General features: G+C 33.8%; 1 protein-coding gene and 1 pseudogene across 1 annotated transcript; both read right to left on the minus strand.

Moving 5' to 3' along the window:
- Positions 1-388: 388 nt before the first annotated feature.
- Positions 389-2,218, minus strand: LOC104728329 (uncharacterized). The gene has a single exon (XM_087476550.1). The coding sequence runs from the start codon at positions 2,216-2,218 to the stop codon at positions 389-391; it is 1,830 nt and encodes a 609-aa protein (XP_087332676.1).
- Positions 2,219-11,310: 9,092 nt separating this feature from the next.
- Positions 11,311-13,606, minus strand: LOC104728330 (putative carboxylesterase 7 pseudogene; annotated as a pseudogene).
- Positions 13,607-17,333: the final 3,727 nt, after the last annotated feature.

Consider the following 17,333-nt stretch of genomic DNA (forward strand, 5'->3'; position numbering starts at 1 on the left):
TGCATAGTGTCAAGGACAGTTGGAAGCACTGACAATGAGTTTCAGTAATACAAGGAGGATGAGGATCCATAGATGATGTTTCAGATCTTGTGTTTACTTTTGCAGGAGTGGAGTCAGAGGCCAAATCTGAGCTTGTTACCTACCACATTGAAGGGAGAAATTTAAGTGTAAGGAGCAGCCAATGTATTTAAGATCATGTTCTGATATTTAGAAGTTGATGATTAAGTGAACTCTCTCGATAAAAGTGTTTATTGAAGAGACAAAACGGGATGCTTTTATTGAAGTGTTTCAAGAACTAAGTACATTTTCAGAAGCTCCAATGCAAAACTATACACCAAAAAGCTAGACTCAGTACAATTTCAAAACTGTACACCTAAAAACGAGTTTTCTATTCAGCTTCTTCATTAGTAAGGTTCAGCCAATCAAACTCATTCTCTGGCAGCTCTTTCTCCTCTTCTTTCACTCCTCTCTCCACAATCACGTTAATTCTCCACAACACAATCTTACTTTCCCATTTCATGCCGTTAATTGCGTAGAGTCTCCAAAGCAGACACTTAAGGAACTTGTATTGGCATGTACTGTACCATTCCAACTGTTTAGTCACAATCCTTTCCACATCTCTGAAAGCTCTCCTCACAAGTCCAACTTCCATATCTCTTTCCACAAGCTTTCTCACAGAATCTATCATATTATGTGCAATCTCCTTAACGGACTTAGCGCGACTTGAGATCTCTATCAAGTGAATTGCTGCACAGAAAGCACCAGTAAACGTCAAAATCCAACAACTGTTATCTACCAACAACTCTGTTGGTGGGTCTTTTAGCCTTGTGATTATCTCTGTGAAAAGTTTCTCTATCATAGGAATCACAAAATCGTCTTCAACAAGCGCCATTGTTAAGCACTGGAAGATATAAACCGCTCTGTTAAACTCTGTTGTACTCGATGCAATATAATTACGTAGCTCATAACATGTCTCATCTTGGTACATCAACACCTCATACGCAACGTGGTTCACCACCTCACCTAGGACTTTGAACATTCTGTCAGAGATTCTTCTTTCCTCGTTTAAGCAAGACATGACCACTGGTTTGATTTGTCTCATCTCTGCAATGACTATTGGCACCTTCTGTGAACTGTGGTCAGATAGTAAGACATTGAGCCGTCTGATTGCAATCTCTCTAGACCTATCTTCAAGATCAGTGGAAGCAAAGATCTTTACGACTTGTAGTGAAGTTAAAGTCTTCAAATAGTCATTCCAGCCACGGTCAAACTCTTCTCTAGGACTCTTAAGTTCACTTCTCTGTGGTTCTGTAACAACCGTTTTGATCTTCCTCACAATTTCCTTGGTTTGTGTTCCAACTACTTCTTCGATCTCCATCATTGAAGCCAACACAAAATGGCACTGATCCTCATTGTAATGATACAGATTCATCTCTCGTGAGAAGAACCTCTCGAAATCTTCAAGCCCTCTTACCAAAATATGTTCCTTTCCCTTGTTCACCAACTCAGTTGCTGAATTCACAACATAGGAGAGCTGAGGCCCCATTAACTTCCTTATTGCCTTGAACTTCATACATGTATTCGTAAGCTGAATCCACATTTTAACAAGAGTTTGTAAATCCAAGCTCCACTCTTCGACTCTATAAGGATGAAGAAAGACATTGTCAGCTTTCTGTAAAATCGTCTGCGAAAACAGAGCGATGAACTCTTCGTAGACCGGTGGCAAATCGATGAAGACGTGAAAAGCCTTGCAAGGCTCTAGCGAGGAGATACAGTCACCTAACTCGTCCCATTTGCCGTTATGCAACAGCAAAACATTGTAAGCTACGAAGTAAACGATTCTTCTGAGGATCTTGATTTCAGATTCTTTGGTTTCTTGACTTGTCAAGCAAGAAATCACAAGTGGCTTGATTTCGTAAAGAGCGTCGAGAGAGAGTTTGTAGTTGCGGTTTCTGAGACCGGTGAGGGTTTCGTAGAGTTGATAGATGGATCTGAATCTTGTGACGCGATTGGAAGAACATTGGAATACCTGAAGAAGCTTGAGGGTTAAGCAATCTGGGAAATAAGAGACGAAGTAATCGTAAAGAGCACGAGCTGTTTTGTATTCTTCGGAGTCTTGACGCATAAAGAGATGATCGACGACTATAGCTAAATCTTGGTGGCTTGGACTCACAAGAATCTCTCTCGCTTTCCACTGAAGACTCAAAGATTCCGCCATTGCACTCTCTTCGTCGTCTCAGGATATTTCTTCTGCAAGATTTGTTTGTTAGGTTTTGCGATTTATTTTAAACCAAACTGAAGAAAAATCGCAAAATTAGTTACTTTGATTTTTTTTTTTTTTTTAAGTTAGTTACTTTGATTGACTCAAGATAAATTGCAATATTTTTAATTTTTATTTATTTTATTAGAAACTAGATTATGAGCCCCCGCAATATAGCCGGGAAACTCATTTCCAACAAACAAAATTACTGCAAATTCTGAATTACATAAATACTTTGTGATCGTGAATTTAAATGCTTAAAAGATTATCCAAACTCTACCAGGTTTTTACGTTACATTGTAAATATTTTTCCAGATTTCAGCGATTGTTAAAAGTTAAAACGTTTTTAAAACAGGATCTTTTTTGACATTTTTGATGATGGTAAAAACATTTATATATGAAAAATATAGAACAAATAATTCTAAAATAAAGAGATGTGACAATCAAAATTATTTTTTGCAGAAAAACCCATAATTCTTTTGTTAATCAATAAATGTCAGTAAAACATGGGGCAATTTCAAAATTGGGCATTTTAAAAAAATGCTGCTTTACCTATATCACTTTTCAAAAATATTTTTTTATGTTGCCTATTTTCAAAATACTTCTTTTATATGTATAAAATGACTAAATTTCTAAGCCTTGAACTCCAAATACTAAACCTTATCCTAAAAACTATACCCTAAATGTAAAATATAGAAATCAAACTTAAAAAAAAAATCAATTTAACATATTGTAAATAAGTATTTTTGAAAATGATATCTCAAAAGAGACATTTCTAACAAATTCTAAAAAAAACATGCAGTTCTCAGAAATATTTAAAAAAATGCAGTCCTCAAAATTATATTTTTTTGGATTTCAATTATCACAAAAAATTATAATAAAACATGCTAAAATTGCACTGATATCAAATAAAGTTGGTTATTTGATTGAAGTGAAGAAGAGAATGCAATCAGAGACACCATAACACCATGATGACATGCATAAAATAATCCATGAAATAGATAGATGATGTTTACTATGAACCAAAATAATCGCACCAATAGATTAATTCCCACAAAAATATCTTCTGGAAAAGATAAAATTGTAACGCCTTATCAAATATACCAAAAGTTAAAACACATCAACAAATAAACTAAATGTTGCAATGATTCATATCAATATACCAATGGTAGTAACTATTCATCAAAGAAGCTAAATGTTACAATGATTCATAAATAAGCCAAAAAATACAATGGTTCCTCAAGTAAACCAAATGTTGCAATAGTTAAATTAAACAAGAGCAACAATTAATTTAAATTTATTTTAGTAATTTAAATTTAACAATTTTGGAAGAGTTATAACCAAGAGAGATGGCTGTAGATATCAAATATATCAATAGTTGCAATGGTTCGAGAAATAAACTATTTTTACTACAGTTCAAAAAAACAAAAAAAAAGTTGCAAATCAATTAAACCAAATTTTGTAATGCTTCAATTAAACGGTTACTATAATTTATTTAAATATATATAAATAGTTAAAATTATTTTAAAAATAGATAAAAATTAATCCGAGAACACGACCATACATAGGTATCAAATATACCCAAAGTTGAACAGTTTGTTAATTAAATTAAAGGTAATAACAATATCTTATTATATAAAATTTGGTTTTTATAGTAATTAACTCACATGATAGCGACATGTGTCAAATCCATTGATTAGAGAATTTGACACATGTCAAAATAAAATAAATAAACACATATTAAATTAAACATTTTCAAAAAATTTATAGAATATTATAAGAAAATTATACACTATCATTCTAAAAGAAAAAATATTAATTTTATCTTAAAGTATATATGTATAATTAATGTTTTTGGTAAATCATAAATTTGTTTGTTTTCTTAATATGTATGTAAAAACCTTAAAGGACACTTAGTTTAAATCAGAGAAAATATATTATCACTATTTGTACCACCTCTTACTTTATATAACTCGTTTTGCAACTTCTTAGATTCATTTGAAACCATTAAATAATAAATACGTTAAATTAAGAAACGTTGTTTTTTTAAAATAGTATAATTGTTGCCCTACCAAAATCGACTTTAATTCAACATCGTCGTTTTATCTCAAAGGCAGCCAATATGGAAGCTGATGCCCTAGCTAAATAAGCGAAATCGACTTTAGTTTCTTTTCTTGTGAACAGTTGAATTCTTTAAAAAACAAAACACAACTTAATTTATTTCTTTCTGAAACGACCCCACCCGTTTTTTTAATAATAATAAATAATAAATAATAATAATAACAAATAACTACAACTAGTGGTCCAATACCCACTAGCCACACATCCACAACCACAACCAACAGCGGAAATAACAATACCAATAAATATCTAATAATAAAATAACTAATAATAATCCATAACATCAATCCAATAATCAAACATCATGAATCATGAAACCGGCAACCTAAACAATGTTTTCTAAAGACCCAACTCTAGCAACCTAGCAACGCTAGACAACATACAATCGAGTCCCTAGAACATCCTCCTCTTCATCGCCTTGATTCCACGATCACACTTTGTCTTTACCTGCACCACAAACACATATTGAGATGCATGAGTATTTGATAAACACTCAGTGAGACAATCCTCTCATCTACTGGGCTATACACACAAGCAACAATGATACCAATGGTCTAAACAATAAACAAAAAAGACAAACAAACCAGGAAATCAAACATCATCTCGCTGGAAGGGAGGTGTCGACCGACACCAACCGAGTGTCGACCGACACTGGCCTTGGTGTCGACCGACACTACCCCACAGTGTCGATCGATGCCTAATTTGCTGGTGTCTACCGACACCAAGTGGTGTTGATCGACACTCCCTCTGCAACCACGATCCGCTCAAAGCCGAGAGTCGAATCTCGCTTCCCAACCTCTTCCAAATCGTCCAATACTCAAAATCCAGACCAAATACGTCCTTAGGAACCTGTAGCATCCAATCCCAGCAAGAAAAACACACAAAACAACAACAAACAAGCAAGAACAAGGACATCAAAGGCTTAGATTAGCCATGGTCATGCACTCACCTCTTTGCAGGAAGATTCAGACCAACAGCAACGAATCCAACCTTCCTAGCAAGCTTCTAACTCCTTCCCAGCCTTGGATCTCTCAAGAAACAGCAATGAATCTCACAAATCTCTCTCAAAAGCTCAAGAACAAAGTTTTCTCCCTTTGACTCTCAAAAACGTTAAACGGCGACAAAGACAAACCAAAAACCCTTCCTTTCGTCGACAAACACTTAAGTAACCCGGTTCAATGGTTTCCCAAAACCAAACCGAACCAAATCGACGATTACAACATTCTGGTCGAACCAGAAAAATCCACCCCCAAAACTCCGAGTTTTAGTTCGCGAGGGTTACACTTTCGAATATTGTCATTTAATACACTTATTAGTACAATAGTAAGAATGTGTTTCTCTATCATTGAAAATAATTGTTAATTAATATGTATATGATTTACGTGAACAATGGTACAAAAAGATGTTACCTTGTAATTAACATGTACATGTTTTAGGTCACGAGTGCTAACTGCACTATATCTTGATAGATGTGAGAATCTGACGTGTTACATATGCTGGTTAGCAATGCCCGAGTTACAAGTCATCTCCCGTACTCCAAAAGCACTATGTAGTCAATTGCTCATGATCCAATAACTAATTAGGACAAATTGATCCGACTATCAACCAGTCCTCATACTATAATAGAAAAACATCCATATCCCTTTGATGGATCTAGAAAAGGGGAGGACGATACTTTTCTTATGTTTCATACATTTGTGTCTCCCCCACACGGCCATACATTACCTACGGTGTCTAACTAGATTCTTGTTCAGTTCATCATCCATATGACCATTCTTTTTGACATGGTCTATCCAGCCATACATGCTTTTCGAAAATGTTTCAATGCCTCTACGCCAACTCTACGTTAAGTTTACTCAAACATTCATTTTAATCTCCATAAGTACTTGACACTCTCTTTCTCGAGCATTAGATTCTTAATTTGACCAATTGTGTAGCCTTATTTTCATTTTGACTTAAGCAACAAATAATGTTCAAGAAAATAAGCTAATTTTCATTTTTGTTTCTAAAAACTGTCATCCATGTTGTTGTTTTAGGACTTCACTTGCCCCCGTCAATAAGGATGCCTCCCTATCAAGTGAGAGTGGTTTTTTGTAAGTTTTTTTTTTCGTTCTTTCTTTCTAGTAGCATACTATATAAAGGCACAACCTTGTGGTTAACAGATGGTATAGCTTTGTTCACTCCTTAACAGTCGAATCGCTCTCTTAATTAATTTTAATCCATCTAGATAACACATCTAACTCATCTGTTCAACGAATCTAACTTATATATTTACCAAAAAATAATATTAGTCATAGATACAAAACAATATTAACTCATATAGATGACTTTTTATTTTTGAATATTTGAATACCTTATATAACATTAACATATATATATATATATATATAATGTTATTGACCTGTAAAATACAAATAAATTGTATATATAAGGTGAGCTATGCTTTGATGTAGATAACAACAGTTGGTGAGAAACCATTAAAAAAAAAAGAGAGAGCATTTTTGGCTCCTCCTCATTTGTTTTGTTTTTTTTTTAAAAACATTCATCATAATAATGCTATATTCAATTTTCATTTCCTTCTTAGATGATCTTGATTTTTCAGTTTCAAATATAATAATATAAAAATATTTGTCTTGTAGATCCAACGTCCTTTGTTGTTATTAGGCCTGAGATTATAAACAAACCAAAATAACTGAACCAACCAAACCGATATTTTGGGTGTTTGGTTCGGTTTAGGCTATGGTGGCTGAACCAATCGGTAGAAATTTTTTTTTTTAAAAAAACCCAAAATATTTCGATTATTTTTGGTTCGGTTATCAATTAATTTTTAGTTTAAGAAAAATCTACAAAACCAAAATTTATCCATAAAATAACCAAACTAACCGAAAAAACAAAATAATTGAAATAATCCGAAAAACCGAAAAAACCAAAATTATCCCTGATTAAACCGAAAAACAAGATTTTTTTTAAAATGGTTAATTTTCGGTTTTGAAAATTTAAAATGAGTTAACCGAACCGAAATAAAGTTCGGTTAAATTTGGATAGATTTTCAAAACTTAAAAAAATCGAAAAACTAAAAAAATCAAACCGAATTCACCGAAATAACCAAATCCTATGGCTAGTTGTTATAATGGATCCTATTACGGTCACAACAAAAGATGAGATCGTGCCTGCTACCATTACGGTCACAACAGAAGCTACGATCGTTTCCGCTACCATTACGGTTACAACAAAAGTTGAGGTCGTCCCTGCTACTGCTATGGTCACAACAGAAGCTAAAATTTTTCCTGCTACGCGATCAAAGACTACAAGATTTGTTGTGTTGATAGATGTGGAATTATGGTGTTTAAAAAGCCCCGCTTTCGAAACTGAATTTTAGATCCTCAATTTTATATGTCTCTATTGTTCAAAATTTTGTATATTATGGGTCTCTATTTTTTGTGTTGACTCCAACAATGATTTTCTAGAAAACTTTTTGGATACCCTTCGTTTTAACTTTTTTTTTATTGAATGTCCTTTTAAAAAAAAAAATCTTCAACAAAAAAAAAGCTTTCTTATTAAAAATATCATTTTTATTTTATTTAATATACAATTTACATAATTCATTTGATTTATATTTTTAAAACTTTAGAGTTATTAGATTCGATATAGCTAAATAAACAAATCTTTTATAGATAACACAATCTTAAATATCTTTATTTTATTTTTGGTATAGTGGTATAGACCAAAAATATATATACATATATACCTCTTATAAAACTATTATACTATATTTTCATCATCAGATTTTCACATATATTCCATCATCAGATTATATCTTATAACATAAGTTTTTGTATATATTTTTTTCTTTGCTAATAAATCTAGGGTTCCTATTTCTGAATCATGCCTTAGGTCCACCCTCAGCCCTGAGTATCAACTGATCATGAAAAGCTGTTTAATTTTACCATCTTATGAATTGTCTTTATATACTAACCGTGTAAAAATGTTTTTGCAGCCACTTACCTCTTCTTAGATGCCAGTTCTATCACTCCCAAGGCGGTCAGGTGATTCAAATTCCTTAACCAACTTCTTTTACATATTCTTTGACATGCACGTTATGATATTTCTCATCAACTCTTGGATATACTAAATTGGTCCCAATTCACGATACTTTTATCATTCGTTCTCTCATTCAAATTTGAATATTGGTTAGTTAATTGTATCCATGTTGTCTTTGTTTTATTGTCACTAACCAAAATATTTTTGTAACAAAGCCAATGATACTAGATGAAGTAATCTCTGACCGAGATAGCGAAAATAAAGCCGACAGTGAGGCTGATACTGAGACTGAGAGTAAGGCTCCAGATCTTGTATATTACATGGTTTATAAAACAAACAACAACAAAAATGGTATATGAAGACACTTGCTAGTGATTTTTGAAATTTTATAAAAACTACAGATGATTGATGATTCTATGAAAGAGAATGAAACTATGAAGATATTCATTCAATTGAGTAACTCTTTTGTAAAAAACAATAGGTAAGATTAATTTTTTCGTTGAACTTAACGTTCATTGTTATGTCTTGATTAATGGTTTTGGCTAAGAACTTTTTTGGTCAAATAGAAATTATAAATTATGTTGCAGGGTTCTCGAAGATGCTTATATTTCTTGAGCATGTGAAGAATTTTAAAAATTATACAAGAAAGAGTTGCACGATAACATAAAACTCGACATTTAAGTATTATCACTCCAAAATTCTATAAATACACCAACATATATATATATATATACTATAAAGCAGAAGTCACATAACCAATACAAATTATGGAGATATTCAGTCAAATAATATATATATATATATATAGATATATGTTGGTGTATTTATAGAATTTTGGAGTGATAATACTTACATGTCAAGTTTTGAGTTATCTTGCAACTCTTTGTTGTATAATTCCGGAAATTCTTCACATGTCCATGGAATATGAGGATCTGCTAGAACCCTGCAACATAATTTATAATTTTGATTTGACCAAAAAAAATCTTATCCAAAACTATTAATCAAGACATAAAAATGGACGTTAAGTTCAACATAAAAATTAATGTTACCTATTCTTTTTCAAAAAAGAGTTCCAAAATTGAATGAATATCTCCATAATTTCATTCTCTTTCATAGAATCATCAATCATCTGCAGTTTTTACAAAATTTCAAAAGTCACTAGCAAGTGTCTTCATATATCATTTTTGTTGTTGATTGTTTTATAAACTATGAAATATACAAGATTTGGAGCCTTAGTCTCAGTCTCAGCCTCAGCCTCACTATCGGTTTTATTTTCGCTATCTCGGTCAGAGACTACTTCATCAAGTATTATTGGCTTTGTAACAAAAAATTTTGGTTAGTGACAATAAAACGAAGATAACATGGACACAATTAACTAACTAATATTCAAATTTGAATGAGAAAAGGAATTATAAGAGTATCGTGAATTGGGACCAATTAAGTATATCCACGAGTTGATGAGAAATATCATAACCTGCATGTCAAAGAATATGCAAAAGAAGTTGGTTACGGAATTTGAATCACCTGACCGCTTTGGGAGTGATAGAACTAGCGTCTAGGAAGAGGTAAGTGGCTGCAAAAACATTTTTACACGGTTAGTATATAAAGACAGTTCATAAGCTGGTAAAAGTAAACAGCTTTTCATGATCACTTGAAACTCTGGGCTGAGAGTGGACCTAAGGCATGATTCAGAAATAGGAACCCAAGTGTCTTCATATATCATTTTTGTTTTTGTCAATATTCTTGAATATCCAACGGTTCAGACATTAACAACAACAAAAAGTAAAAACATTGATGATATAGATGTTTGACAACAATGAAAAAACAAGTGTGTATCGTTTTCTTTAAGAGAAAAATATAAGTATTTAACTTTTTGTATAAAATGGGGGGAGGGGGAAAATCTCCTAATAGAGGGAAGAAATAAGATGGGAGAAAAATTGCCTAATAAGAGGAATCAATAAAATGAGAAAAAAATTTGATAAAAAAAAAGTAGAAAGTAATATCCTAATGAAGGAAGAAATAGAATGGAAAAATATCTCATAATAAAAGAAAGAAACAAAATTGAAAAAGAAAACCCAAATAAAAGAGAGAAAATTCGTCTAATAAGAGGAATCAATAAAATGAAAAAAAAAACGATTTGATAAAAAAAAGAAGTAGAAAGTAATATCCTAATAAAAGAAGAAATAGAATGGAAAAAAAAACTCATAATAAAAGGAAGAAATAAAATAAAAAGAAAACCCAAATAAAAGAGAGAAATAAAATGGGAGAAAATTCCCCTAATGAGAGGAATCAATAAAATAAGAAAAAAAATTTGATAAAAAAAAGGTAGAAAGTAATATCCTAATAAAGGAAAAAATAAAATGGAAAAAAAATCTCATAATAAAAGGGAAAAAAAAGATAAAATGGAAAAAGAAAACCCAAATAAAAGAGAAATAGAATGAAAAGAATCCCCTAATAAGAGGAATCAATAAAATGAGAAAACATATTTGATAAAAAAAAAGTAGAAAGTAATATCCTAATAAAGGAAGAGATAGAATGGAAAAAAATCTCATAATAAAAAGGAAGAAATAAAATAAAAAAGAAAACCCCAAATAAAAGAGAGAAATAAAATAGGAGAAAAATCCCTAGTGAAAGACTAGCCAGCCCACTAGAAATCACTAGATAAAGATTTTTATCGTCCCGACCTATGTGACCAATACCACCTTAGCCTTCACAGACATCACCTCTACAACTACAGCTTCCACAACTAACACGTCCATTCATCTATATCATCTATTTCATCTTTGGAACTTGTTTGATCAATGACCCTACATCACACATATATATATATATATATATATATGTAAATATGAATATAGTTTGATGTATATTAATAAGTCTGTCGCATATTCAAATTAAAAACATGCTTCCCAAATTCCACACTTTAGTGTCCAATATTTCCCTAGTACATACATATAAATTTAGGAGATCGGTATCAATAATATCATGAAACCAACCACGTTAGTTAATAAACTCAGCAAGTTTCATCACAACTTGACGAGCATTATCACTCTTAGGATCCTTCAAATGAAAAACATGGCTTTCATCTTTAGTCTCCATGACCTCAACTTCACCATCCCATCCACTCTTCTTCAGCTTGGCCGCGTAACAAAAACCTTGTCTCACTAACTGATCATCTGCAGCTACCATAACCAGGACCTTTCCACAGCCTAACCCTGATAAATCAGAGTCTTCTGATCCGACCACATTGATCAACGGATCATCAACTCCGTCTTTACTATTCGGACTCGCGATTCCCCAACTTCTTTCAATCTTTTGGCTTCTTATATCATCTCTAACCTCAAACTCATCTATTGGAGTCTTCCCCCAAAAATACGGATGAATCAAGATCATCCCATAGATCAAAGAATCGAAAAGTCTCTCTTTTTTTCGCTCGGACCGTGAGATGATGAGCTATGTTCCCACCGGCGCTATCTCCGGCGAGAAACACTTTGTTGAAATCGCCGTGTTTGTTTATCCAAGTTTCCGACCCGGATCCGGTGATATGATGAGTGAAGATCCATTCGAGAGAATCCCATGAATCTTCGTACGGGATCGGAATCGGAAACTCTGGTGCGCGGCGGTAATCGACTGAGATCGCTGAGCAGTTGGCGGCGGTGACGGTGGAGGTGAGGAAATTGTGGTAAGTAGGAGAAAAAGCTGTCTCTATGATGAAACCACCACCATGGAAGTAGATGAGGATTGGGAGCTTTGTGTCGGAGACTTTCTCCGGGAGGTAGACGCGGGCGGAGAGGTTTTTCTCCGACGAGTAGACGACGTCTTTGGAGACGACGCCGTTCTGTGGGGTAAGTGACGGTGGGACGGTTGTTTCACCTGTGAGACGCTCGATGCGACCACTCTTGTAGACTCGATAAAACGGAGATTTGTCGAACGCGATTTCCGAATCCAATGTTGATGATTGGATTAGAGGTATGGAGAGATGAGTGAAGATGGTGAAAAGAAGATTAAAGAGTGGTGTTGTTACTGTTAATGTCTGAACGATAGTGTCTTTGTCTTTTTAGACAGAACATCATGCAATCAAATCATACGTTAAATATGATGTCTTGAAAAAGACTAAGTTTTATATTGTTAATGATTCTAGATAAGTACTCGTGCTATAACATTGATAAAATTTTATTTTTTAATTTTCTTTTTATATTTTATATTTTAAAATAAAATTTTAATATATTGTATTAGGTTATATATGTGAAGTTATTTCAACAATGTATATTCTACATCATGACTTGAATGTCATTATAAGACATAATTTTGTAAATTTTGTTTTTAAAAAGCGAATTATTATATTATGAGTAATTTAATATATTGTTATACTTTTTATTTTAATATACTTGGTTTCCTGAAATTCTTTTATATTATAGTGACATATTATTGATATTGCTATAACAAATCAATTTAGAGTGTTTATAGTTCCAAATTTTATATCAAGTTTTAATATATTAAAAATATTTCAAAATAAATTATTTAAAGTTTATTATATTATATAAAATTATAAAATTCAATAAAAATATGAAATTGAATTTAAATAGTCAAATTTTGACCCGTTACTCAGTAAAAAAATTTAATTCAATAGATATTATTTTTAAAAAATAATATTACTAAAGCTTGAATATTTTATAGAGTGAACAATTTATATTTAAAATTCAATTTATATTATATCCGGAAATAAAACTATTTTCTAATTATAATAAATAATATGATAATTTATTTGGTTCACAAAATAGAATCATATATAAAAATTAGAGGTGAAGTATAATGATAATTAACAAATTAACATGTTAATTTAGATATTAAAAGATTTTATTTTGATGAATAATTTAATAAAAAAATTAATATGGTAAGTTAGATGATATGATTCTTTAGAATATTCTCTTTAAGATTTTCGGTATAACCTATTTGTAACCAATTAATCTATCAATTAATGTATAACTTATTTGTAACCAACTTATTAAAATTATATAGTCTACAAAACAATTTTGTGTACTTCCGTTTTATTATAAAGGGAATTTAAATGTTTTAGTGAAAAAAAATTGTGATCTTTTTGGTAAGATTTTTCAGCAAAAAAATAATAATCATCCGATTGCATTACAAGACTTGATTCTAACAGCTAAATATAGATGTTATCATTTCAATTTATATACACATCAAATTTGTACAAATATGGTATAATAATTTTGACTTTGAATTGCAATTGGAAATTTTGGAGAATATTCACTCACACAGTCACACTCATAAAAACATGAGCAAATTATTAAGATATTTTATAGCTAATTTTTCTTTATTACTCAACTATTTTTAAAATATATATATATATATATATATATCTATTTTAAAAATATTGTATACTTGCTCACCAATATTTTTTCTACTCACTAAAAGAAAATCCTATCTTCTTAAGACACTATAAATATTTCTCATTTAGTGCATCTAATCTCACTAAACCCGATAAACACATCTTCTACATCACAAAAGCAAACCAAGAGTAATTGCATGAGCATAAATTATAGTGTGAAACCGTACGTGGTTTTTTAGCTCTGAGGGTGAAAAAACGGCGATCTAGGGTTTTTTGCTTCTTTCGCAAGTTCTGATGCCACCGGAGGCTATTCCGCCGGGGGCTGATGTTTCGTTGGATCGGAGTGCGGTGGTAGAGAGAGTGGAGACAGAAGATGGTGAGATCAGCAAGGCTGGTGATGGTACGACTATGATGTCAGATCTTGCTAGTTGTGAAGGTACGGTGTCTGTTAAAATTGGGAAGGAAGATCAGCAGAAGGGGGTGGAAACGCAAGTTGTGGCGAACATGGTACAGCCAGGTGGGGTTCTACCTACGAAACAACGATCATGGGTTTCGATGGTAAAGGAATCAGAGGAGATGGAACGAGTGGAATTGGCTATTGAAGAGGTTGATGGTATGCCGACTGTGCGGATACCATATAAAATTTTTGAGGAAGCACAGCCCCTATGGGAAGACTTTCTCATTGGTAAATTTTTAGCCAAGGCTCCCTTTGTGGGAGGTATCCATGCCTAGGTTAACAAGATTTGGACCTTGGGTGATAAAACGATGAAAATTGATGTCTATGTGGTGGATAAAACCACAGTGAAATTTCGAATCAAGGATGAGAAAACCAGGTTGCGTGTGTTGAAGAGAGGAATGTGGAATCTTTGTGGTGTTCCAGTGGTCCTTACAAAATGGACGCCGATTACTGACACAACGCAAGAAGGTCTCCAAACGGTTCAAATGTGGGTTGTTGTCAAAAATGTTCCTCCTAAGTATTTTTCTTGGAAGGTGCTCAGTGCAATCACGAGTCCTTTGGGTACGTCAAAGCGTTTACACGCTGAAACAGAAGCATGTAAATCCTTTGATGAGGCAAATATTTTTGTGGAGGTGGATCTCACAAAGAGTTTGCCAAAACACATGTCTTTTAAGTCAGGTAAAGGTGGGGATACTATTGTGGAGTTTGTTTATCCCTGGTTACCTCCCAGGTGTATCGACTGTTCCAAATGGGGTCATCTCAGCTCTGAATGCTTGGCAAAAAGGACTGCTATTGTCCCGGCAGTGGTTAGTTATGTTTCTATCTGCAGTGTTACAACCCGCAACGGTCGATGTGAACACAATACAGGTTCTGTCTGGTAAAGAAGATGTACCAACAAAGGCACTTGGTGTCGTGGGTGATAAGGAAGTGCTCGATACTGGAGCTCAGGATATTGGTATTGTGGGTCAGAATACGGATGTGGGATGGTGTACTCCGTCTAAGATTCTCCGCAGTCCCGGGAAACCGGTGAATCAGCATAATCCAGAACTCTCTATTATGTCCAATTCTTTTTCTTGTCTTAGTGATAAGGGAGAAAAAGGTGAGGACATCAACTCAGAGGTGGATCAAGGGGACGATGAACGTGAGAACTTATCTGCAGATATTGATGTGGGGGTCTCTACAGAGGGTTCTATTCGCCTTGAGGAACGAGTAGAGTTGGAACAACAAGGAAACACGTTGCGCCCTTCTCTACCACGAGCTTCAAAGGAGGGACACAAGTATATCTCAGTAACTGGTCAGCAGAGCTCTAGGATTCAACACCCTAGTACTCTGAAGACACGTAACTCCCAAAAAAATCTCTGATGTCGGGTTTCTTTTGGAACATCCGAGGTTTCAATAAGAAAGAGAAGCAACGTGTGGTGCGAGAGTGGTTGGCTCGCGGAAACTTTGATTTTGGTTGTCTAATTGAAACAAAAATTAAAGAAAGAAGAGCAACACGAGTATTTAACTTTGTTTTTGCAGACTGGTCTGTGCTTACTAATTATGAGGAGCATCGTTTGGGTATGATTTGGATTGTTTGGAAGAACAATGTCAGAGTCACTCCAATTTACAAATCATTTCAGCTGATTACATTCTCGGTCTGTATTGAAAATCAGCAGGAGTTTTTTGTTTCCTTTATATATGGATCTAATCTTGTTGCAGACCGTAAGGTACTTTGGAGTGATTTGCGGTTTCATCAAAACTCGCCTCTCTTACACCACAAACCATGGCTAATTTGTGGAGATTTCAACGAAAGTTTAGACATTGATGATCATTCTCTACATGATTCCTCGCCATTTGTTTCAGCAGGTACGCGGGACTTTCAAGATTTGGTACGAGATTGTGAACTTAGTGATATGGCTTACCAGGGACCACATTATACTTGGAGTAACAAACGCCATGATGGAGTTATTTGCAAGAAGCTGGATCGGGTATTGGTCAATCAGTACTGGCTCCAACGCTATGATCAATCATATTCTGTGTTTGAACCAGGCGGTTGCTCAGATCATCTGCGTTGTCGGTTTAGCATTACTGAGGAAGAACAGAGAGTGCATAAGCCATTTAAGTTTGTCAATGTTGTTACAAATCACCCGGATTACCTTTCACAACTTCGGGAACTCTGGCAGCGGTCACCCCAATTATTTCACTCAACGTCTGTAATGTATCGTTTTTCAAAATCCCTCAAAGGTCTAAAGCCGCTATTTAGACGCTTAGGCAAACAAATGGTAAGTAACATCACCAGTCGTACAAAAGCGGTGTTCAAAGGTTTATGTGAAGATCAAGAAAAATCAATGCAGTTCCCTTCGTCGCAAGCTGTTGATGCAGAGGCTACAGCATATGCAAATTGGTTGAAATTGGCTGACATTGAAGAACGTTTTCTGCAACAGAAAGCTAAGTTACATTGGCTCCGGATTGGTGATCAGAATAACAAAGCTTTCCACGCCTCCGCAAAAATAAGGGAGTCTAGGAACAATATCAAAGAGGTTAAGTGTGACGATGGGAGAGTAATCAAGACACAGGCTCAGATCAAAATTGAAGCTGAAAGATATTTTAAGAATTTTCTTACTTCCTCGCCTACAGATTATGTTGAATGGTCTTTAGAGGAACTAACAGACATCTCGGATTTCAGATGTGATGAGAATGATATGAACCTACTCACACGTGAGCTTACAGCGGACGAGATAAAAATAGTCCTTTTTGCTATGCCAGCAAATAAGTCTCCAGGGCCTGATGGGTTCTTCAAAGAATCATGGTCGGTTATAGGAGCAGATTGTGTTGTCGCCATTCAGTCTTTTTGCCAGACGGGTTTCTTACCAAAGGGTGTTAACTCCACCATACTGGCCCTAATCCCAAAAAAGAAGGACTCAACAACTATGAAAGATTATAGACCAATATCTTGCTGCAATGTCTTATATAAAATCATCTCCAAGATACTTGCTAATAGGCTCAAGATGATCCTGCCCAGATTCATAAGTTCAAACCAGTCTGCTTTCATCAAGGACAGATTGTTGATGGAAAACATTCTCCTAGCTTCAGAATTGGTCAAAGATTATCACAAGGAATCG

The sequence above is a fragment of the Camelina sativa genome, chromosome 11 (genome assembly GCF_030686135.1).
Source record: "Camelina sativa cultivar CO46 ecotype springtype chromosome 11, ASM3068613v1".
Classification (NCBI taxonomy): Eukaryota; Viridiplantae; Streptophyta; class Magnoliopsida; order Brassicales; family Brassicaceae; genus Camelina; species Camelina sativa.